General features: G+C 47.3%; 1 protein-coding gene across 2 annotated transcripts in view; it reads left to right on the plus strand.

Annotated features, from left to right (window-relative positions):
* SNX29 (sorting nexin 29) overlaps nt 1-24,163 on the plus strand; it is a 577,193-nt gene that overhangs the window by 384,652 nt on the left and 168,378 nt on the right. For both annotated transcript variants that reach the window (XM_070460803.1, XM_070460804.1), the window contains exons 17-18: nt 7,324-7,379; nt 10,909-10,990. In XM_070460803.1, coding sequence (XP_070316904.1) covers nt 7,324-7,379; nt 10,909-10,990 — 138 coding nt within the window. The remainder of the gene's footprint in view (nt 1-7,323; nt 7,380-10,908; nt 10,991-24,163) is intronic.

A 24,163-nucleotide genomic window follows, 5' to 3' on the forward strand; every position in this document is an offset into this window, starting at 1 on the left:
TCTTATCTCCAAACTAGCTCATCCTTCTCATGCATGACGACTGCAGATTTGCTCCAGAGCAGTTGGAGGCTTGATTGATACTTCCGTGGAAATGGAGCTTCCTTCATCATTCCCTCGCTCCTCAGCCCCAGATGCTCAGTCAGTGCCCACAGTATGCCAGGGCCAGTGTGAATGGGGAAGACGTGGAGGCTGCCGTCCCCGAGCCTGCAGGGAGCAGCCAGTTGCAGCCTGAGCCCCGGGGATGGTCCAGGGTGGCAGTGGGGGGTGTGCTTACTTCTGGTGGTCAGGATGGTGTCTCACAGGAAGTCCTCTTTTAGCTGAATCTTGAAAGATGGGGGACGAGCCAGCTGCACACAGGCTGGGGAAAGAAAGGAGTGGGACGTGACTTGCAGTAATACTTGCTTCACATGTTTATTGGAGGATTAAGTGTGCGAATGCATTGGTGCATAGTAGGTGTTCAACTTTGGCCACTGGACACTAAGAGCCGATTCAAGGGAAAAGACCCTGATGCTGGGAAAGATTGAAGGCAGGAGGAGAAGGGGGCAATGGAGGATGAAATCGTTACATAGCATCACTGACTCAGTGGACATAAGTTTGAGCAAACTCCAGGAGATATTGTGGGACAGGGAAACCTGGCGTGCTGCAGTTCATGGGGTCGCAAAGAGTGGAACATGACTGGGTGACTGACCATCAACAAAAGGTGTTCACTGCACACTGGCTTTCCCTGCAGCCGCCGTCTCTGTTGCTTTTCTAGCAGGGCTTTCAGAGAGCCACGTGGCCTCTCAGACAATCAGTGGAGGCTGCCTTGTGCACCCAGAGATGAAAAAGGGTTCTGATTGTCTGTGGGTCTCGCCTGTCCCTACATGCTAATGTGGGCAGCACCTGGGGTGTTCGCTCCAGAAAGACCTCGAAATCCCGGCTGCTCTGTGTCTCCAGCCATGGGCTCTGCCTTGCCCTACAGACTAGCATATTGGCCCTGACCCCTCACCCAAACTGCAGGCCCAGGTGGTGAGCTGCCTTCTCTGTGGGGCCCGGGAGAAGGGAAGTGAGGATGACCATGCTTACTCATGCTCCGTGTTGATGGGAACCGAAAAGAAGGCTCCATCATGGAGACATGTTCTCCAAGAGTCCGGAGGCTTCAGGAAGGCATGAGGGATGTTTTTGGCCAGTATCAATAGAAAGCTGATTTTTCTTACAAAATATCTGCCCCACACTTCTTTCATGGCCAGAATTGGAAGTCAATCAGCTTTTGGGATGATTGCTGTAACCCCCAGATTCTCCCTTCTCCAGTCTCTGTAGACAGTATGAAAAGACAGCTGGTTAAGTTGGTGAATAAGATTTGCCATCAGTGCCATGCACTTGCTGTCGACCCAGGCCTCATTTTCAAGATAGATCCACCGAGGTCAGAAAGTTCATGGATTCTTTTACCAGCCAGCCTCCCTGAAACAGAGGCTGACTCGTGTCTCCTGACTTGCTGATGCCGATAATGCCACCAGTTAGAAGAAAAGTTCCTGAGTGGGAAGGATTTAACAGCTCTCAGATTCTTACACCCACTGTCCAAGAGGGTCCCTACAAACAAGCATTTGTTGTTTCGTTCAGTTGCCAAGTCGTGTCCGACTCTTTGAGACCCCGTGGGCTATAGCACGCCAAGCATACCTAAAGGGAAAGTTATCTATTGGAAAATACCTTCTTTTTTTAAAAAAAAAAATTTAATTGGAGGATAATTGCCTTACAATGTTGTGGTGGTTTTTGCCATACATTTACCTTCTTTCTATAATTGACCATTCTGAAGAAGCTCTTTGTTCACGTTACTGTACAGTGAATGGCATCTGTCCTTAAAGACCTCAACTTGTCTTTTGTTTTGGTCCTTCTGGTCACCCTTCCCCTCAGCCTGGTGGGACAGGCAGTCAAAACTTTTCTTCTTGTAAATGAGGTTCCCTTTGTCCAAGCTTTGTTCACATCTGAACTGAGACAAGGCTGCACTCAAAAGGTACTGTGATGATGTCAGTGGTGCCTTCACGGTCTGGGAGTCCTGCCTCTGATCTGTTTGCCTGATTCACGTCCAGCCAAGGGAGCTTCTCCTAGCCTTGTTGTTGTTCAGTCGCTCAGTTGTGTCCGACTCTTTGTGACCCCATGGACTGCAGCATACCAGGCTTCCCTGTTCTTCACTGTCTCCCAGAGTTTGCTCAAACTCATATCCATTGAGTCGGTGATGCCATCCAACCATCTCATCCTCTGTTATCCCCTTCTCCTCCTGCCTTCAGTCTTTCCTAGCATCAGGGTCTTTTCCAATGAGTCGGCTCATTGCATCAGGTGGCTGAAGTATTGGAACTTTAGCTTCAGCATCAGTCCTTCCAATGAAAATTCAGGACTGATTTCCTTGGGGATTGACTGGCTTGATCTTCTTGCAGTCCAAGGAAGTCTCAAGAGTCTTCTCAAGCACCACAGTTTGAAAGCATCAGTTCTTTGGTGCTCAGTCTTCTTTACAGTTCAACTCTCACATCCATAGATGACTATTGGAAAAACCAAAAGTCAAAAGGCTTTGATTCAACAGACCTTTGTCAGCAAAGTGATGGCTTAGGTGTGGAGGTAAACTCAGAGAACCGAGTTCCAGAGAAGGCACTGGGTTCCATGTAGAAGCAGCAGGGGGAAAGTGGTGTTTGGAAGAGGGGCTTCAGAGGTGCCCTCAGCCCTCTTATATCCCCATGCAAGGAAGACTTGAAGACACAGGCCGTCCCGTCCAGCGGGGGAGGGTTGGAAAGAATGTTTTATTTACTTTACACGGTAACGCGGTACAGATGTGTCTGTTAGTGGTTACAGGATTAATGCATCTTCTTGTAGAAAGTGCAGAGAAGTCCAGACACATGCTGCAGATTCATCTGACTGCCCTCTCTCTAATACCCCACTGTCTTTCGGATCTCTTCCATCCTCACCTTACTGATCCACAGTCATTGCTAGTTTTACCCAGGACTCATACTGAGTATTTGCAGTTCATGTTAATAGCAGCTTTAAAAAAATTTTTTTTTTTTTTGGTTGTGCCGCACAGCTTTTGGGATCCTAGTTCCCTGACCAGGAATTAAATCCGAGTCCTGGTATCTCAGCTAGTAAAGAATCTGCCTGCAATGCAGGAGACCCCTGTTCAGTTCCTGGGTTGGGAAGATCCGCCTGGAGAAGGGAAAGGCTGCCCACTCCAGTGTTCCTGCCTCAGTGCCCTTAGCAGTGAAAGTGCGAAGTCCCAACCACCTGGACCACCACGGAATTCCATAGTAACATTTTATTTTATTTTTTTTCCATTTATTTTTATTCATTGGAGGCTAATTACTTTACAATATTGTAGTGGTTTTTGCCATACATTGACATGAATCAGCCATGGATTTACATGTGTAGCATTTTATTAAGCGGAGAACAGGAGCTTTTTTCCTGTGCCATTAAAAATTTATCGAGAGCACTCTTTGATGAGATAATACATTTTAGTTTACATTTTTAATGGGTATTAGGTTATTTCGAAACTGAAATAGTAGATACAGAAGTGTGTGGAATGAGTAGCCTCACTCCCACCCCGCTGTCCAGGCCCTAACCCCAGGGACCTAACCCTGGACCTAACCCTTTGATTGGTGCCTTGAACTTCACTTCTATACCTTCCTACTGCAAAAATAAATAGATACAACTTGATACTCTTCCTTCCCCATTTTTGCACCCAAGATAGTGTATTTCACCCACCCTCTGTAGCCGGCTCTTGCTTTCCTGTTACGGTTTATCTTTTAGATGTTTTCATAACTGCACATGGAATGCCATCTCATTCTTCAAAAGCACCTTTAAATTCTTTTAAAGCAGTTCACTCGATCATTTTTTTTTTAATCTTGCAGAAAGATAGTGAATGAAAAATAAGCGTCATTTTTCTCCCCAGTCCCACTCCTAATCTGTTATCAGTGTTGCTGTTTTCTTACATACTTTCCCAGAATTATTTTTGTGTTTGTACCCTCATGAGTATGTGTGTGTGTATTTATGTGTATAACTCATTTTTTTTAAAGCCAGGCATCTCCTATGGACATGTCATAATTTCTTGAATCATTCCTCTATAGTTGTACCATTAGATTCTTTTTTCTTTTACTTGTCTAAGCCTGGAACGAGGAATCATCTTTGATGTAAATTTTTGTTGACATCTTTGTTTTCTCTGGATAAATCCTAGGAGTGTGATTTCTGGGTCAAAGGATGGAGATGTTTTAGTGATCTTGGTACACACAACCTCATGGCTTCCCCCAAGGGATTGTACCTGCTCCCACCCTAGATGCCCTGAGGAAAATGACAGTCCCTCTAACAACAGGGCCACCCCAACTCCCAGCCCAGGGAGTTCCTGGTCTTTTGTTCATCGCAGCACTATTTACAATAGCCAAGACATGGAAGAAACCTAGATGTCCATCAACAGATGAATGGATAAAGAAATTGTCATACATATATGCAGTGGAATACTACTCAGCCATAAAAAGGAATGCACGTGACTCAGTTGAACTGAGGTGGATGAGCCTAGAGCTTGTTATACAGAGTGAAATAAGTCAGAAAGAAAAAAACAAATACTATATATTAACACGTATATATGGACTCTAGAAAAATGGTACTGAGTAACCTGTTTGCAGGTCAGTAACAGAGACACAGGCATAGAAAATGGACTTGTAGACACAGCAGAGGAAGGAGAGGATGGGACAAATTCAGAGAGTAGCACTGACATATATTCACTGCCATGTGTAAAATAGCTAGCCGGGGGAAGCTGTGGTGTAACACGGGGAGCTCAGCATGGTGCTGTGACGACCTGGAGGGGTGGGATTGGCAGAGTAGGGGAAGGGAGGCTCAAGAGGGAGAGGATATGCATATATATCTCTCTCCACAGACAGCGGAGCCTGGCAGGCTGCAGTCCAAGGTTGGCAAAGAGTCAGACGCTGCAGAGCGGCTGTCGCATGGCTGATTGGTGCTGTGTGGTAGAAACCAGCACAACATTGTGAAGCAGTGATCCCCCAATTAAAACAGAGAAAGAAGGAAGAAATTGACGTTTTCTCAAGTGCTTAGGCAGGTTTCTCTTTGCTGGACTTCAAAGACTCTCAACATCAGCTCCTCAGCAAAGCCTGCTGCCCAGAGCCCAGTTGAATTGCTGATTAGCTCCAGGAACCTGGAAAGGGCTCAGCTTGGCCATCCTCCATCTGGGCTGCCGAATAGAGGGTGAGACACCCCGAGGGTTGCTGGTAGATGAGAGTCTGGTGTCAAGGATAGCACACTGCTGTTCCTTCTCAGTGCTTGTCATGTTATTCAGTGAGTGAGTGAGTGAAAGTCACGCAGTCGTGTCTGACTCTTTGCAACCCCAAGGACTATATACAGTCCATGGAATTCTCCAGGCCAGGATATTGGAGTGGGTAGCCATTCCCTTCTCCAGGGGATCTTCCCGACCCGGGGAATAAACCCAGGTCTCCCGCATTGCAGGCGGATTCTTTACCAGCTGAGCCACCTGGGGAGCCCCGTGTTGTCGTATTACTATTAGAGCAAACAAGTCAGTCAGGGAGACCTTCCCTCTGCCTGGCACTGTTCCACACACACAAGATGTGTCAGCTCCTCTTGTGCTCACAGTAACCCTATGCCTATGGCCGTTATACCCATTTCACCAGCAAGGACAGTGCAACACAGAGAAGTCGGGTGACTTGCTCGTGGCTGCGCTGGTAGGGGCTCAGGACTAGGTCAGGAGCCATGTGGTCCCAGAGCCCAGGCTGCCTAACCGTCCCTCTTCTGCCTCCCAGAGGAGCCTGCTGTTTCTTTAGGGACTGCCTCCTGGTGTCTTCTCCTCTGTTCAGCCAGAGCTTTGTCAAGTCTCTCCTCCTCCCATCACCTTGGAGCTGCCTTTTCCTCTTGTTTGCTAAGGGTTAGTAGTAGAAAAGCCTTGAAAGTGGAACAGATCTGAACTTGTCTCCCCTTCCTACGTGTGCGGCCTTGGACAAGTTCGGCCTCTGCGAGCCTCTCTTCCTTCATCTGGGGGACATTACCCACCCCCGGAATCATTATCACGATTTTAAAAAATCATTTAAAAAGTTACTCATTTGGCTGCGGCGATTCTTAGTTGTGGCATGTGGGATCTAGTTCCCCAACTAGGGATTGAACTCGGGCACCCTGCTTTGGGAGCACAGAATCTTAGTCACTGGACCACCAGGGAAGTCCCCATTCACCACAATTAATGATGATCGCGGGTAACATAAATGCCCTAAAGGTGCACAGTGTGAAATGAAGGGCCCGTTTCCCTCGTCACCTCTCCCCCTTCTCTGTTCCATTGGATTCCTCTCAGTTTTGATCCACAGTCTTAAATTCTGTCCAGTTCACATTCCTTTTCTTCTTTTAAAAAAATGCATTTCATTTTTTGGCTGTGCTGGGTGTTCATTGCTGCACGTGGGCTTTCCCTGGTTGTGGCGAGTGGGGGCGACTCTGTAGTTGGACTGCTTCTTCTTGCAGTGACTTCTCCTGTTGCCGAGCACAGGCTGTAGGGCGCAAGGGCTTCAGTATTGGGGTGCTTGGGCTTAGTTGCCCCAGGACATGTGGGATCTGAACCAGGGACAGAACCCGTGTCCCCTGAATTGGCAGGTGGATCCTTAACCACAGGACCACCAGGGAAGTCACCTCCAGTTCACAAACGATCCTGTCACAAAAGGAAACTCACTCCCAGGGTCTGATAACATCATGATTGACTGAGCATCTACCAGTGCCAGCTGTCTGCTGTCTGCGAGAATTACCATCCCGCCAGGCAATTTAGCATCCTGCACCCTGTCCTGTTCTCATGGGGCCCTTCTGAGTCAGAGGAGAAGGTCATACTCAGCTGCCTTAAATTGCCTACACATGAGGGGAAAGGATGGAGCCGTCTCGGGGGACAGAAATTGGCCCCTGTGTTTGCACACCAGGTGTGTCTGTGCATGTGACCATCACCCTGGTCACAGTGACTTTTTTTTTTTTGCCATTGCATATTTGATATCACACCTCTCAGCTCTGAATTAGGCCTCTCTCACTCCAAAATTACATGCTTTTTCACGTCCACAGTGATCTCAATGGGATTAACAGCTCTTTTTTTCCCGTGAAGGTAATTGAGACCTTTCATGGTGGCATATTTTTATTACTGTAACTCCGTCTCTAACCATCCTTCCACAAAATCTCTTACTATTTTCCAGTAACTGCTTCTTCACCTCGTTCTGAATAGGAAATGTTCAGGGACCGTTGAGAGGCAGAATTTCCCGTGATTATGCAAACCATGGTAACCATGATGTGTTTTCTCTCTCCCCCTCCCCCCTCTCCTGATGGCAGGTGCCTGGAGATTTGAGTCAAACTTCTGAAGACCAGAGTTTATCGGATTTTGAAATGTAAGTCCATGGCTCTTGCTCATGAAGGGCCTTTTAGAAACAGGATTCTTGTTGCTTGGCTCACGTCCCAGGAGACCACAGCAAAGAAAAAAAAAAAAAGACTGTTTAAATCTGTGAGGCTGATTTGCTTATTGTAGAGTTGGGGAGTTGTCCGCCTGCAGCCCGAGTCCGGCCTTTAGATGTGTTTTTAATCTCCCTCCATGGGTGTTGAAAAACAATTTAATCTTTTTGGCTGACATTTAAGAGTTGGAAGATGCCACATGAAAATTTAAATTTCTCCAGTTTCTTTAGAAGAAGAAATCCCGGCAAGGCCACCATCAGCTGGAGCTGAACGGCAGCCGCCTCTGCTGTATGGGGCGCATGCCCCTCCGCTTGCCTCAGTCCCCACTCATCCGGCCCACTCCACTGGTTCCATTGTCTGGGTGTCTCCTGTTCCAGTTTTGAGTTTGCAGGCCCAGAGTTATTGGAAACACAAGAGTTCAGTACCTTGGTCTGATTTTTGATTGGATTTAATTCTATCTGGTGCCTCTGCTATAACCCCTAGGCTATTTAGTTGGTCTTCAGGCTGACTCCTTCTGATTGAGTTGCCTTGGTTTTTGGACCAAATAGCCCCGTGGGGCTGCTGAAGAGAGTGGAGTGAGTCCCGGGTCAGGGTCAAGCAGAACCTCCCTCTTCTCATTCAGTTGTGCTGAGTGGAGGAAGGTTTAGCCTCCCCAAGAGATGGTGTCTTCTGTCCATCTGCTTCTGGAGACAGAGGGAGGGACATTTTGAGGAAGAGCACTTTGTTAGAGCCGGGCTGAGCCAAGTTGAAACCTTAGCTGCAGGACTCACAGCTAAGTGGGTGACATCACTTACCCGGTGTGACCTTGGGTAAGCCACTTAATCCCTCTGGGCCTGAGTTTCCTCATTCATAAGCTGCAGATCACAGCTGGCCTTGTGAGGCCGAAGTAGAGAGAGGAGGAGAGAGTAGGCAGGGGGCGTCAAGAGGCCCTAAGTGCTGGTGAGGGGGTCATGGAAGTTAGAGGTGAAGGAGGAGAAGGAGAGAGATGGTTGCGTAAACAGTCAATTCTAATACAGTGTGATACAGACTCTGAAAGGGGAATGCACCTAACCAGCCTGTGTGATCTCTTGGGAGGTTAATGAAAATGGGAGTATTAGTTACAGTTCTGCACCCTTCCCCTGGCTGACAGAAATGAAGGGGGAACACTGATCACTAGCACAGTTTTGGGGGTCTTTCCAGGAGAGGTGTTGTTAGGTACCCAAGCCAATTCAGTGGCTCAGAATTGCAGGTTGTACTCAGATCCCCAGGGAGGTGATCAATAGGGCTTATTTTGCCCCATGAAAGGGGGTCAGCGCCTTGGCTCAGAGCTTAGAAGAAATGCTGTTTAAGGAGAGAATCATTTCTTTGTGAAAATGAAATGCTCTTTACCCTGGAGGTTGTGAGGCTGTTGAGTCATGGAATCTTCCATCATCAGCGCCTCAAACTGTGTTCCAAGCACAAGAGGCTGGCGAATTTTTATGATCTGCTCTTTAGAGAGAAGGAGAGCTTGAGAAAAAGTGTTTGTCCCTGGAACAGCTCTGAATGGAAGCAAGGACTGGGACCTCCCAGCCCTTCCAGAAATGCACAGTACTGTTACGAGAGCTGTTAGGAGTGCTCTGGAAGTTTCAGTGACAACTTATCAGCTCTGCATGATGTTGATCCAGCTGTCAAAGAGTGGTGATGGTGGGCGTGTGCACCCATGACTCAGAGTGTGGTTAAAGTCATCCAATAAGGCAGAACTGTCATGCTACTGAAAGAACCCTTGAAGTTCCCTCAAGTAACCTTCAAGGATCAACTGAGATGATCTGGGTGAAAGCATGGATCCGTCCATGGTACATGCTCAGTAAATGATTCTGCATTTGAATTTAAATCTTGCTTTATTCAACCCTGACTTCAGACTATACCACAAAGCTACAGTAATCAAGACAATGTGGTACTAGCACAAAAGCAGAAAAATAGATCAACAGAACAGAATAGAAAGCCCAGGGACAAACCTATGCACCTGTGGATACCTTATCTTCGACAGAGGAGGCAAGAATATGCAGTGGAGAAAAGACAGCCTCTTCAATCAGGAGTGCTGGGAAAACTGGACAGGTGCATGTGAAAGAATGAAATGAGAATACTCCCTAACATTGTAAACAAAAATAAGCTCAAAGTGGATTAAAGGCCTAAATATAAGGCCAGACACTTAAAACTCTTAGAGGTAGGCTTCCCTGGTGGCTCAGTGGTAAAGAATTCGCCTGTCAATTCAGGAGACATGGGTTCAATTTCCTGGTCTGCAAAGATCCCACATCCCGAGGAACAACTAAGCCCAGCACCACAACTGCTGAGCTATTGAGCCTGTGCCCTAGAGCCCAAGAGCCACAACTACTGAAGCCTGAGTACCCTAGAGCCCGTCTCTGCAACTGAGAAGCTACCCCAGTGAGAAGCTTGCATACTGCAACTAGAGAATAGTCCCTGCTGCAAGAAAAGCCCATGCAACAATGAAGACCCAGCAGAGCCAAAAATAAATAAATAAGTAAAATTAAAAAAAAAAAAAAACTCATAGGGGAAGATATACGCAGAACACTCTTTGATATAAATTTCAGCAAGATCCTCTTTGACCCACCTCCTAGAGTAATGGAATTAAAAATAAAACTTGCTCTATTCAAACCACACAGTGCTTTTGGAAAAGTTGCAAGAGTGGTTATTGGTGCCTGACTTTCTGAAATCCCCTCCCCCTGCCCCAAACAGCCACTGCTTGCATGGCCATGAGTGTTGGTCTCAAGGAGTCTGATCTTAAAATGAGGTGATGTTGCTGGTTTAGTCACTAGGCCATGTCCAACTCTTGTGGCCCCATGGACTGTAGCCCACAAGGCTCCTCTGTTCATGGCATTCTCTAGACAAGAATACTGGAGAGGGTTCCCATTTCCTCCTCCAGGAGATCTTCCTGACCCAGGGATTGAACGTGGGTCTCCTGCATTAGCAGGCAGGTTCTTTATAGACTCAGCCACCAGAGAAGCGCCACCCCCCCTTAAAATGGGGGTCAGGGTCTAAAGTGGGCACAGTGAGGATGCTGCATGAATCATCTGAACACTGGAGAAACCCTGTGAGCATTAGTGCTCTTGACCCTCCCTAGCCTCGTGGAGTCTTCCTGTGATCAACCCCCTCTTCAGATGAGCAAAATGAGGTTCAGATAAATTACAGGCCACTTCACTCAGGTAGTAGGAACTGAAGGGCAGCTGTCTCTCATTCCAGAATGTGAACTGCATCTGTAAATTTTACACACACACACACACACACACACACACACACACGAGCATTTTAAACTAAGTCCATTAAAAATAATCTTGGGCGACCAAGTAGTGAAACTGGGAACTGCTCCTTTAGTCTACTATCAAGTGTAACACATGTTGTCATACATTGTATGCCTCTTAGAGGAGAATATTAATAGCTTCCTCCCTTTTTTTGTAAATTGAAATGATCCATTTCGATCTTTCTTCTGTTTAGATCAAACCGAGCTCTGATCAACGTCTGGATCCCATCAGTGTTTCTCCGGGGCAAAGCTGCCAACGCCTTCCATGTGTATCAGGTAATTACCTGGTTTTCAGTTAGACGCCACTGTCAGGGCAGAGCCCACCCTTGCTTGTTATTCTCTGGAGCTTTTGCATCTTGGTGGTGGAGTGTGGAGCGCCATACAGAGAAGCCATGACCTCCCAACGCCAGCAGCTACCTGCCCACGCTCCCCGAGGCAACAGTCCTTCCATCAGACAGGAGGAGCCTGGGGGCGCTTCCTCGTGCTGGCCGGGGTTCCTGGTGTGGCTGGGACCACTCAGTTCAGGCTGCTTGGGCAGAAGAGCAGGGCTTTGATGGCGTGTGTTACAGCTGAAGAGTCCGGACATGGGTCTGGCCTCAGGCTTGGCTGGATCTCTGGTCAGGAACCTGCTACCATTTTCTCCTGGCTCCTCTGCCAGGGCATCTTTTCCAGGCTAGTTCCCTCTGTAGGTGGAACAGGCGGCTCCCTAAAGCACCAGACTCTCAGCCAGTCTGGCGTCTCTCAAGGGTATGTCTTGGACCCCAGGCACATCCCTGAAGCCAGGGGTGGAGTGATGGACTTCTGTGATGGGCCAGGTTCAAATCATGTGATACCCCCCCCCCCACACACACACACACACACACACTGGGGTTGGAGTTGACCTCATCTGACCTGGTTACTGAGGAAGGGGCCAGGCAACACCGCAGATGAAAACCAGGCCTCTCTGTGTCAGAGAGGGGGCAGCAGACAGTTGTCAAGTGATGTTCAATCTGCCTCCTGGGGTGGAGCCGGCCGGCCTACACCCAGCTGGGGATTGAGTGTCTGGGACAAGGGGAACCTTTGCTTTAGAGGTGATTTTGCCCCAACAATTGGGACCCTGGTTTTCCATCTTTTCTCTGATTTTCTGATGTCTTTTCCAGCCCTGCCTACTTACCCTCTTTTTTCCTTTCTTCTTTCTCTTTCTTTTCTTAACTGAACTCCAGCCATTGGTGTTTCGTCCTGGGACTGTTTGGTTTTCAACTTTGACTCTTAACTGCTTCTGGTTCCACTGTCATCTTGTATCACAACAGCTTTCATTAGGTTTTGTTCTTATTCCCATGAGCTCTGTGAAAACCCTTTTTTTTTTTTTTTTTGTCATTTTTCTTAGTGGGAAATTGACCATTGAAGAAGTTTTCTCAGCTATTAAGGCATTTCTCCCGGAGACTGGGGTAGGGCTGAAAGGATGCTGAACTTGAGAATAGGGGCCCTGGTTTCACTTTTATGGCCTTAGGGAAATCTCAGTTTCCTCATCTGTAAAACGGAGATCATAATAATGCTTACTTTGGAAAGCTTTTGTCAGGACAAGGAATGCACGGTATCTAGTAGGCACTTGGGATTCGTTTCTTATCTTCTGAATTGGTTGCTGCCTTTGGTCACTGGTGCCAGGACTGGCAGTGGGCGTGGGTTATATAGGGATGGGCCTAAGCATGTTACATGTCTCTTACCTGAAATCTTCTGGACAGATGAGCTAGAGTTTGGCAAGGAAGTTTGCACTAGAACATCATGTTAGTTTGCTTGTTTGGCCGGGCGACAATAGCACTTTAGTAAATGTTAGAGAATCTATGTATTCATGATGCTCTCAGTTCTGGCTTGAAAAGAGAATTGGAGATGACAGATTTCTAAATGTCCTCGTCTCCTTTTTATCCCAAGCCAAACCAAGAAGACACCCTCTTATTTGAATGTCCTGTAACTTCTGCTTTGCGATCGTCAGAAAGCTGGGGTGTTGCCTGGTGGAGGGAGAGAGGGAAGCAGATGGCTTTATTTTAGAGCAGAATTAAAATGCGAGCTCCCTGGAGAGGTTTCCTTGACTTTCATTTCTGACTCCTCCCCCACCTCACCCCGGCAAGTCACAGGGCCATTTTCAGTGACCAGAAGCCTGTTACGGAACGAGACAGACACAGCGTTGCTCGGGAGATTGTTCCCACAGTGGTCACAGTGGCGTTCGAGCCATGCTCGCCCCATGCTTGACCAGTTTCCAGAGCTTTCCTGGGTGTGGTCCAGCCCACTGCAGAGGACGAGGCCCAGATCACATGGAGCCGCGGGCCTAGCAGGCCCCGCACCACCCAGGGCAACTGCATCCCGCGCTGCCGGATCTCTGAAAATCCCCTCTGGTCTTGGAGTGTATGGAGCAGCATTTCTGGAATGTAACTGTCTCTCTCCTTTTTGCAAACAGTGCTTCCGGTCAGAGCCTCAAGAGCAGGCTCCGAGCACGTGTCTGGAAGCTTTCGAGAAAGGCTTTGGTACAGTGCACTTTGTTTTGACTTTGTTGTTTTTTAAACGATAAGCAATAATTGGAGAGAGAGTGACTCATTTAAACTACTGGTACCGTTGGACTTTTTACTAGCTTAAAAATACATTTTATATAATTCCACAAAAGATTTGAGATAATTTCTAGAGAAACTCGGAAATGAGTGATAAAATAGAAGAGATAAAATATCGGAGTCAGAGAAAATGTGAAGTAAGAGCACTCTCATTAAGGGAACACTGGAAATCACACACACACACACACACACACACACACACACACACACACGTTTATAATGAAAGCCATGTAGATATATGTATGTGTTTATAATGAAAGCCTCCATGGTTGCTCTCATTAGTTTGATAGTTTTCCTTTGTGCATCCTGGCAGCCAGTGTGAAATTGGAAATGTAGCTGTTTTGGGTAAGTCCATCACTAATTGGAAGAAGATATGTCAGTTCCTCAAAGAGAGGTCTAAAAGAAATGTCCTTACAGGACTTTAGACTAAGCAATAGAGTACATGGTAGACAGTGCCCTGTTACATCCCTGTGACAAATTGCTGTCAGGTTTACTTAGGATCTCCCTCCAAGGAAGCTAAGTGCATAACCATGGAAAGAACCTTAAGTCCATTTGAAGAGCCCAGACGAAAGGATCAGCATGTGTAGCTTTTCCAGCAGATCTGCACAGCAGGTCCAGTCCAGCAGCCGCTAGCCTCATGTGGCCATTTAAATTTGGCTTAATTGAAATTTAACTGGAGTCCCTCAGACACGCCATCAGCACTTGAGGTGCTTCATAGCCACATGTGGCTGGTGGCTGCCACATTGGACAACATAAATACAGAACGTTTCCATCACCACAGGAAGTCCCGGATGGTGACCATTTAGATCAGTCTCTCCCGGAGTGGCCGGAAGCTAGATGTCTTCTGTGTGGTCTTCTGTGTGCTTAGTGAAGTTTTGGAGTGACAGAGATCGGACCTCCAGTGACGGGTTCTGCAGGGCGACGACCACTGGTCTCTCAGCTCCTCCGTCACTGGCAATGACATAGAAGAGGAAGTCTCCCTGTGGCCACGGGGCCTTGAACGCGCTCCAGTCTTGCCTCTTAGCAAAGACCGAGCAAGACCCAGGATCAACACCTTCGACAGGCAGCAGACTCTATCTCAGTGAGCTACATTGTTTTCTTTCATTGTGGGTATTATAAAAACAATACAACTTTATGCCTGCCTTTACTTATGGAGGGCATGCTTGCCAAGTCGCTTCAGTCACGTCCGACTTCAGTCATGTTTGACTCTGTGACCCTGTGGACTGTAGCCTGGCTCCTCTGTCCATGGGATTTCCCAGGCAAGAACACTGGAGTGGGTTGCCATGCCCTCCTCCAGGGGATCTTCCCAACCCAGGGATCAAACTTGCATCTCTTAGATCTCCTGCCTTGGCAGGTGGGTTCTTTAACACTAGTGCCACCTGCACAGGATTCTGTTTTTCCATTTAGCATGGTAGTGTGCAGTTTCCTTTTAAAATAAACTCGAGAAAGAAAATGATTCAGTTTAAAGAAAAATACTAGATATATGATACTGGAAACAGCAAGAAGTATAGGATGGTGATACGTGAATGAATAACACTTGGGAAATGCCACCTCTCACTGGCCTAAATATGTTATATAAAGCAGCTCGTTCAGTTCTCACAGAAACCCTGTGAGGCAGCAAGTGCTTATTCTCCCCATTTTGTAGATGGGAAAACAGGATACAGAGAAGCAGCTCATTCGGAAACATGTTTTCCAGAACTTCTCTAGTGGTCCAGTGGTTAAGGCTCTGTGCTTCTGCTGCAGGGGGCACAAGTTCAGTCCCTGGTTGGGGAAGTTCCACATGCTGCATGGTGCAGCCAATAAGAATTATACAAATAATTTTCAAAAAAGAAACATGATTTTCACACCCTAAAGCATTTCCGGACAAGGTACCAGTTTTCACAGATTCTATAAATGCGGGCGGAGTCCAGCTTTAGCAATCCAGGGAGCAGATTGGCCGGTTGCCTCGGAAGGACCCAGCCTGACCAGGAGCTTGCCTGTGTGGATAGCCGCCTGCATCCCGTGGACCAAGGACCCCCTGTGGCCAAGCCAGGGATGCCTTGTGCCTCTGTTCCGAGCTCCCTGCAGCACACACATCAGAGCCCTGCAAAGCCCAGAGCAGTCTGTGGTTAAAGCGGGTGCCTGTTGGCCGTGACTGCTCTTGTTTGAGGGGCAGCAGGGTCCCCAAGCCTGCCCGGACGCTTGGGAACTGGAGTACTTCTGACCACAGAGGAGGAGCTGAACTGGCTCACCAGCTGCTCGTAGTTTCCTGGCTCCTACCGCTTGTTTGTGGAAGGGGTCTGGGTATGTATTTTGCACCCAGGATTCTGGCCAGAAGCGCTGTAGTCCCTTGATAGGACTGAATGCAAGTTATTTGAAAGTGTTTGTATCTCTGAACACTGCGGTTTCCACGCTCTGCTCCCATGTCCCGAGGTGGGCGCTGAGGTGTGCTCTGGCATAAAAGTAAGAAGTGGCAGCCTTTGGCCAGTTTTCAGGACAAAAGTAAAATTGATGTCCAGAACTTTCCCAACTTAACTTTTTATTCTGCGAAGATTTCTTACTTCTGGCCCCTAATACAATGCTTGGCTGCCTGCATACACATGCCAGAGACGAAATGATTAAACAGCACCAAATAGAATAGAAAAACAAAATGAAACCCTGTTTACTAACTGGTCTTGCTTAGCTTCTATGTGTGTGTGTAAACACACAGTTATGCTGGTGCGGTTTGACTTTCTGTCCCTTCCACGTGACATGGTTACATTTGTCATTTATCAGTTAGTTCCTAGTTTATACCTTTGCAAGTGTTTGCTCTTATTCCCCAAATACTCCGACTTCCGAACAAGTTTGAGGTCCACTGTCTTAATATCCTACCGTAGTATTTACAAAGGCACGTTAGGCCTTAAAACAATCCACGTACTTTTTTTTTTCCTTAAGCCAACATTACAGCCACCAAATTGACAGGAACTAATACATGAATACACTTATTCTCTGAATCCTTAGATCTGTCCCTTTGAAAAGCACCAGTAGCATAAATACAGCTGAAATCAGTCCTTTCTATGGCATTCATTTCAGCCTTTGAATTTCACCAGCAGAAGCACTGGCTATGGTACCATATTCCACTTGCCCAGATTTCCTTTGTAAAAACGGTTGCTTTGTTTCTCCAAAGCTTATTTGTTCTAGAATAAGACCACAGTGGGGCTGTCTTGACTTGGAGAAAAGACGGTGTCCCAGGAAGACTCATTCAGTTTTGGGGTCCCCCTACCCCTTGAAGGATATCATGCAGCATAGGCAGGAGTTTTCAAGGTTTATCCTGGCAGAGCATATTTATATATGCTGTGCAGGGAAAATCTGCGATTTTTTGTGTTAATAATAGATCACAGGGTCTGGTGGGCTGCATAGGAGGATGGCGATGCTTTTGTACCTCAGTCTTTGGGTGCTTCAGCCCTTTTCATCTCTGTGCGAAGATGGTTTACCCCTCAGGCCTTCAAGTTTGCTTTTACCCTCAGCTCCATCTTTATACTTTCTGAGTTGGTAGCTGTGCAGAGAGGGAGGAATTCATTAAGCAGAGAAGGATGTGATGTTGGAGCCCAGCACAGAAATGGGCATGGCAGCCGCAGTAACATGGGCTGATCGGAAGCCTCTGCCCTCGTGGGTTACGTTCCAGGGGTGGGGGACACAGGACGAAGGGGTTCACGTCAGGTCCCTCCCCCCACACTGCCGAGAAGTGGGCAGTGGACCGTTTGATTTCTGAGTTTCCTTCCAGCAAGGCTGATGTCTGTGCCGCATGATAAGCGAAGCTGTGGGAGCCACGGCTTCTGGTTTTGCTCTCGCCCTCCCAGAGAACTTTCCACACCACAGAGTCAGGCATCTCTGGGAATTATAGCACGTTCGCCTCCTGCTGTTCTGGGATGCTCAAGGCTTCTGGGAAAGCCTGATACAGGTGGAAAACAAAAAGCCAAACCAAAAAGGCCTGTTTTCCTCCCCTTGGACACTCGAGTCACTATTATTCTCCGTTACTGCCTTTATCTTCTCAAACAGGCGGAACTTTATGATTTTTCCTTTTGTAGCTTAATTCCTTTATCCCAAAGCTGTGGATGGAGGGTCAGCTCGGTGCCAGACACATGTTAAATGCTGCAGAGCAAGGCTTGACATTGCATTTACCCTTCCGCCCTCACAGTCTAGAGGGGACAGATGCTACCAGCTAAATATAACAATCTCGAGATAGAAGGGCTGCCGAGAGAGGTACCGGTGGGAGGGATGGGCATCCATCCTCACTTTACAAAGTGACAACATGGGATGACAGATAAAGCGGTTAGCACAGTGCCTGATACACAGATATCCTGCAAACGCTACCCTTAGTGATCTAAGAACTGCTTGACTTGTGATCAACAGTTAGACCTGAAGGTAAACATAGAAGGATTTCCCCTTGTTGAATGTCTCTGGGCTCATCTGCGTGTTTGGAAAAGCCTTTATTTAGCATTTAGTTGATTGAGGACTCCACCTCAGCCTCCTTAGAGGCTGCAAGGAGCAAGATTCCTTTTTTCCCAAGTGAGGCGGGGTGGAAATAATTACACAAAAAAGGAAGAGAGGTATGGAAGTCCTTCCCTTTACCTGTGGCGCCCTGAACTCCGCTGAATGGGCCCTCTTCAGCATGTTCGCCGTAGCCCACCTTCACCTTCACCATCAGAGAAACAGAACGGAAGAAAGAAAAACTTGGCGAAGATGTGAATCTGTTTTGCTGCAGTAATTCCCTTTTCCTGATTCCCCAGTCCCAGCCAGCTGCTCCTTTTCTGTTCCCTGGTCTGAAGGGAGAGTTCTGGGGAAAACAGAAATCTGGACAAAGCTACTTTCCTGCCTGGCTGTTGCTTTTCAGAAGCCTGAAGTTTGTCTTTTTATGAGAGACTCCTCTGCATCACTTCTGTTGGTCTCCTGAGGAGAGAGGGTGGGGTCCCAGCCTGGGCAAAAAGTCTCCCCAGCCATGAGCTGCTCGGGAGAAGCAGAAACCAGGACCCCGCAGGCAGGCAGCCCTTTCTTAGTTCTTGCTCATTCTTAGTTCTTGACTCAGAGAAGAAAGCAGCTCAGCTTTCTTCTGCCCTGGGAAGAAATGTTCTGCAAACCACAGATCAGTGAATGGTTTCCATCTTCAGTCACTGGACAGCTTTTTGGTGTTCCCCATTCTCTCCATTTGGCTGCAAACTTTCTTCTCTGAGCTTTGGAGAAGAGGAAAACGAAAGAATCAGGTTAAAGGCGGCGGGGTGGGGGTGGGGGGCACTTTTTCTACTGGAAGTCTGAATTGCATGCAAATGTGACAGCCCCAAGCTGCCTGCCAGTGGCATGTTGTTGGAAATTGGAGGATCCCTGCTGTTGGGAAAATGGTGCTTCCTGGCACAATTACCTAGTAACTCCTCGTAATACTCACCTGCAGCTTTTTAATGACCAATTATTGTTCTATTGCAGAGTTAATATGGTACAGAGCTAATTGGTTGGTGCTATTTTTATTCGTATGAACTTTACTGCTTTTCATCAATATCTGTAAAACCATATACCAGTGCTCCCTAAATTAACCCAAGCAAGAAAGAAATCATCCTCCTTCACCATGCAAATCACAGAGTGTTCCTGTTGACAATGAGAATTTTTTTTTTTTTTGGCCAGAAAGTTGTTTTCCAAGTGGAGTGGGTAAGAAGGGGAAAGAGTACCTGTTTTATCTCATTGTGGTCTTGGATTTCTGGGCGTGGTTTGGCCCTCTGCACCAGTTTCTGTCCTGCTGTGTTTTTGTGGTTTTCTCCATATGCCTGAAAACAATTCTGATCTCAAGGCTTGAGGATCTCCTACTCAGAGTCAGCTCAGATGTCTCTCCTTCCCATCACCAGGAGACATCATTGTAAACTTGCCTACACTTGTCTCATGCCTGTTGCTAGATGATAGAGGGGGTTGGGTGTTGGGATGCAGCTCAACACCCCGCGACACGCAGGACAGCCCCCATGACTATGATCTAACGCAGGGTGTCAGCAGAGTCACAGTTGAGAACCCCTGGTTCCCCTGGATGCTTTTGTTTGCTGGTCCCTGTGCTTGGTCCCTTGTGGACAGGTTTCCGTGGAGAGCCATGTCTTGGTACAAGAGCTTGAAGTGGAGGGTAAATCTGAGTAGTCTCAGGGAAGAGGATAACAGGTGTCCAACACAGCCACCTCCGTGGCAGGACCCAGCCTGATCCTTCCATGTGAACCCCCTTCACATCCAGGCCAGGGATCCTCTCAAACTGGGACAGTGTGGGTGGCTCAGTTGGTTTAAGAATCTGCCTGCAATCTGGGAGACCTGGGTTCGATCCCTGGGTTGGGAAGATCCCCTGGAGAAGGAAATGGCAGCCCACTCCAGTAATCTTGCCTGGGAGATCCCATGGAGAGAGGAGCCTAGCGGGCTACAGTCCATCAGGTCACAAAAGTCAGACACAACTTAGCAACTAAACCACCACCACCAACTGACCACCCGATTCTTCTAACTGGGACATTAATTCCTGACCCACCCCAGCAGTCTCTTCCTTGTAGGAGATAGAAATCCAGCCCGATGCAGTGTCAGAAACGAAGGACATTCACTGACTGCCTAATAGAAGAGACCAAGGACGTGCGTGGTTTGAATTTCAGGAGCTCGAGGGCACAAGGGCGCCACCTCCACTCTGCGGGGAGGGTTGTCTTGTTCTCTGTGCTGGCTCCGTTCACAGCCAGGCTGTGGTGGCCGGAGGTCAGCGGGCAGCTTCAGGCCTGCGTCCCCTCAGCCCAGCTGCCCCCAGGGGAAAGGCCTCTGTTCTCCGCAGTTCTGACGAGGGTCCTAGACTGAGCCTCTTGATGATGGCGACCATGCCCCTTGTCTGCCAGGCTCTGTGTCCGCTTGGGCGCCACGCTTACATACCTGCTCATAAAACTGCAGGCCAGTGGGAGTGGGTGCTCCCTCCCAAAATGAGTGTGCCCTTACCAGCAGAAGGGGATGGGGTCAGACTGGCCCAAAGAGCACGGGACCATCAAAGGCTACAGGCTGCTCACAGCCTTAGGTTGACTCAGGAGCCAGTTTGGTGACATTTAAGTATCTCTGCACCAGAGTTTCTCAGCTGTAGCACAGTTGACATTTGGGGCCAGATAGAGCCAGACATCCTGGAATGTGAAGTCAAGTGGGCCTTAGGAAGCATCACTACAAACAAAGCTGGTGGAGGTGACGGAATTCCAGTTGAGCTATTTTAAACCCTGAAAGATGATACTGTGAAAGTGCTACACTCAATATGCCAGCAAATTTGGAAAACTCAGCAGTGGCCACAGGACTGGAAAAGGTCAGTTTTCATTCCAATCCCAAAGAAAGGCAATGCCAAAGAATGCTCAAACTACTACACAATTGCACTCATCTCACACGCTAGTAACATAATGCTCAAAATTCTCCAAGCCAGGCTTCAGCAATACATGAACCGTGAACTTCCAGATGTTCAAGCTGGTTTTAGAAAAGGCAGAGGAACCAGAGATCAAATTGCCAACATCCGCTGGACCATCAAAAAAGCAAGAGAGTTCCAGAAAAACATCTATTTCTGCTTTATTGACTACGCCAAAGCCTTTGACTGTGTGGATCACAATAAACTGGGGAAAATTCTGAAGGAGATGGGCATACCAGACCACCTGACCTGCCTCTTGTGAGAAACCTGTATGCAGGTCAGGAAGCAAGAGTTAGAACTGGACATGGAACAACAGACTGGTTCCAAATAGGAAAAGGAGTAAGTCAAGGCTGTATGTTGTCACCCTGCTTATTTAACTTATATGCAGAGTACATCATGAGAAACACTGGGCTGGAGGAAGCACAAGCTGGAATCAAGATTGCCAGGAGAAATATGAATAACCTCAGATATGCAGATGACACCACCCTTATGGCAGAAAGTGAAGAAGAGCCTCTTGATGAAGGTGAAAGAGAAGAGTAAAAAAGTTGGCTTAAAGCTGAACATTCAGAAAACTAAGATCATGGCATCTGGTCCCATCACTTCATGGCAAATAAATGGGGAAACAGTGGCTGACTTTATTTTTCTGGCCTCCAAAATCACTGCAGATGGTGAGTGAAGCCATGAAATTAAAAGATACTTACTCCTTGGAAGGAAAGTTATGACCAACCTAGACAGCATATTAAAAAGCAGAGACATTACTTTCCCAACAAAGGTCCGTCTAATCAAGGCTATGGTTTTTCCAGTGGTCATGTATGGTTGTGAGAGTTGGACTACAAAGAAAGCTGAGCTCTGAAGAATTGATGCTTTTGAACTGTGGTGTTGGAGAAGACTCTTGAGAGTCCCTTGGACTGCAAGGAGATCCAGCCAGTCCATCCTAAAGGAGATCAGTCCTGGGTGTTCATTGGAAGGACTGATTGAAGCTGAAACTCCAATACTCTGGTCACCTGATGTGAAGAGCTGACTCACTTGAAAAGACCCTGATGCTGGGAAAGATTGAGGGCAGGAGGAGAAGGGGACGACAGAGGATGAGATGGTTGGATAGCATTACCGACTCGATGGACGTGGGTTTGAGTGGACTCCGGGAGCTGGTGATGGACAGGGAGGCCTGGCATGCTGTGGTTCATGGGGTCGCAAAGAGTCAGACATGACTGAACAACTAAACAACTGCAGTCCTTGTTGTGGGGCCTCACCTGCGCGTGCAGGACACTAGCAGCATCCGGGCTCTACCTAGCGTCGCCTCTCCCCTCTCCCCACTTGTGATGACACAAGATGTCCCCAGACATGGCCAGTATCCCTGGGACATAGAACCTTTGCTTTGCATGGTGCCATTAAATCCTACTATGGTTTTTATCAGATGTTTATTGGTCTTCTTCTTGGACAAAAACGGAATATAAGATACATGCTCTCCTCTTGCAGTAAATAGACCTCTCTTCTCCTCACTCTTTTTAAGCTTCTGCAGAGTTATTTTCCATTATGAAGGAAGCATTGTTTATGTAACTGTTCTCGTGATGGACATTTAGATTGTTTTATTTCCCGACCATTGCAAACCAAACTGCCAGAATTGTCCTTGTATAGTGTAGACCTCTTCGTACACATTGTAAGTAATTCCCTAGGATAAATAACTAGAAGTGGATTTGCTGAGTTGAAAAGTATATACTTAAAAAAAAAAAATAGGCCCAGCCAAATTGCTCTCCTAAAAGGCTGAACCAATTGTCAATCACACCAACAAAATAAAGGAATATTTTGTCCCCATGTCCTTGCCAACCTTGGGTATCATCAATCTTTAAAATTTTACCAATCTGATAGAAAAACAATGTTTACGTGATGTTGGAACTTGCATTTTCCTAATTACTTGTGAGTTTGTGGTTGTCTGTGCTTTAATTTGCCTTTTTTTCCCCCTTTTTCTTTTTTTGTATGAATTACCTGCTTGTATCCTTCCCTCATTTTTCTGTGAAATTGCTCATCACTTTTTTTGTCAATTCATGCAAGTCCTTTGGAGAGTAATTCTTTTTCCTGGTCTCTTGCTTATTTTTTTAACTTTATTATGAGAATTATTGTTTGTTCTTTTTTTTTCCTGATCTCCAAATCTTGGGAACCAAGGAAGCTCTTGGTTGACCTGATGAAGTGTTTATGTTAATTTCATTTCATTGTTGCAACAGTTCTAAGATCCTGTAGACTTTCTTTCCATTTTTGGGGTGGAGAGAGACAAGTTCAGGATGGTTAGAAAATAACTTGTCTAAGGTCAAAGGAAAGATTCCCTGTTGTCCTCCCCATCTCAAGACCCAGGTTTTTATCTGGACTCCCAGCTAACTCCAGAGGACTGAATGGAGACCAATGAATGGGAGTGAGAAACAGTTTGGGGCTGATCCTGCTTCTCTCTGACGTGTAGTCTTCTTTGTGTCTGTTTATCTATCCAGCTAGCCTGCATCAGGCTGGGTGCTAAGGATGTCCTTGTAAGTGACAGAGATACAGTCTTGGTCACTGACTACTTACTTACTATGAATAAGACTGAATGTGGAGAGCCCTCCGAGGCAGGGTAGTCTTCAAATGCTGATCTTGATCCCCGCAGCCACATTTGACCCTTGTCACATGTAGGAGGGACCAGATGACCTCTGAGGCCACGTTCCATGCTTGCAAGTTTGTGAGAGCTTAGCTATCAGGCCTTGCTGGTCTATATGGGAAAAGGCCCTTTAGCTGCTCTCTGTCATTGCTGATTTTCCTGCCCCAGCATGAGAAGTGGGCACGCAGGTACACATCTGTCCGTCATGAGGATGTGAATGCAAACAGCAGCCAATACGCTGACTGACCTGGAGAAGGGAATGGCAGCCCACTCCAGTATTCTTACCTGGACATGGACAGAAGAGCCTGGTGGGCTACAGTCCATGGGATCTCAAAGAGTCTAATACGACTGAACGACTAACACACACATGCTGACTGACTGCCAGCCTTCACGTCTTAGGTGGAGTTCCTTCCCTCTGGGCACTTTGCAGCTGGGAGAGTTGAGAGTATAGACTGAGGACTTGCCCCTCACCTGGGTGGGTCAGCGCATGGATGATACCCCAGCCTCTCATCCCATGTCAAGGTGACGCAGCAGAAGCCGCTCAGGTTGATACCATGGTTCTCATGCAGTCAGCATGGCCATGGCTACCATGTTAGTATCCCTAACCTGGACCCAGCCCCTGAGGTCTAGACCCAGACCCACAGGTGCCACCATATGCAGACTGTGACCTGCTGCAGACCCAGGAGGTCAGCTCCACAAAGGCACAGCTGAGTGTCACTTCTGTTCACTGCAGTGTCCCCAGTGACTGGAACAGAGGAGGCAAGCTCATTGCATATTGGATGGATGGATGGACGGATAGATGGATGAATAAACCAATACATGAACCTACAAATGAATCTTTCTAGTGGGAGGCCTGTAATCTG

Source organism: Odocoileus virginianus, chromosome 33, assembly GCF_023699985.2.
Source record: "Odocoileus virginianus isolate 20LAN1187 ecotype Illinois chromosome 33, Ovbor_1.2, whole genome shotgun sequence".
Lineage (NCBI taxonomy): Eukaryota > Metazoa > Chordata > Mammalia > Artiodactyla > Cervidae > Odocoileus > Odocoileus virginianus.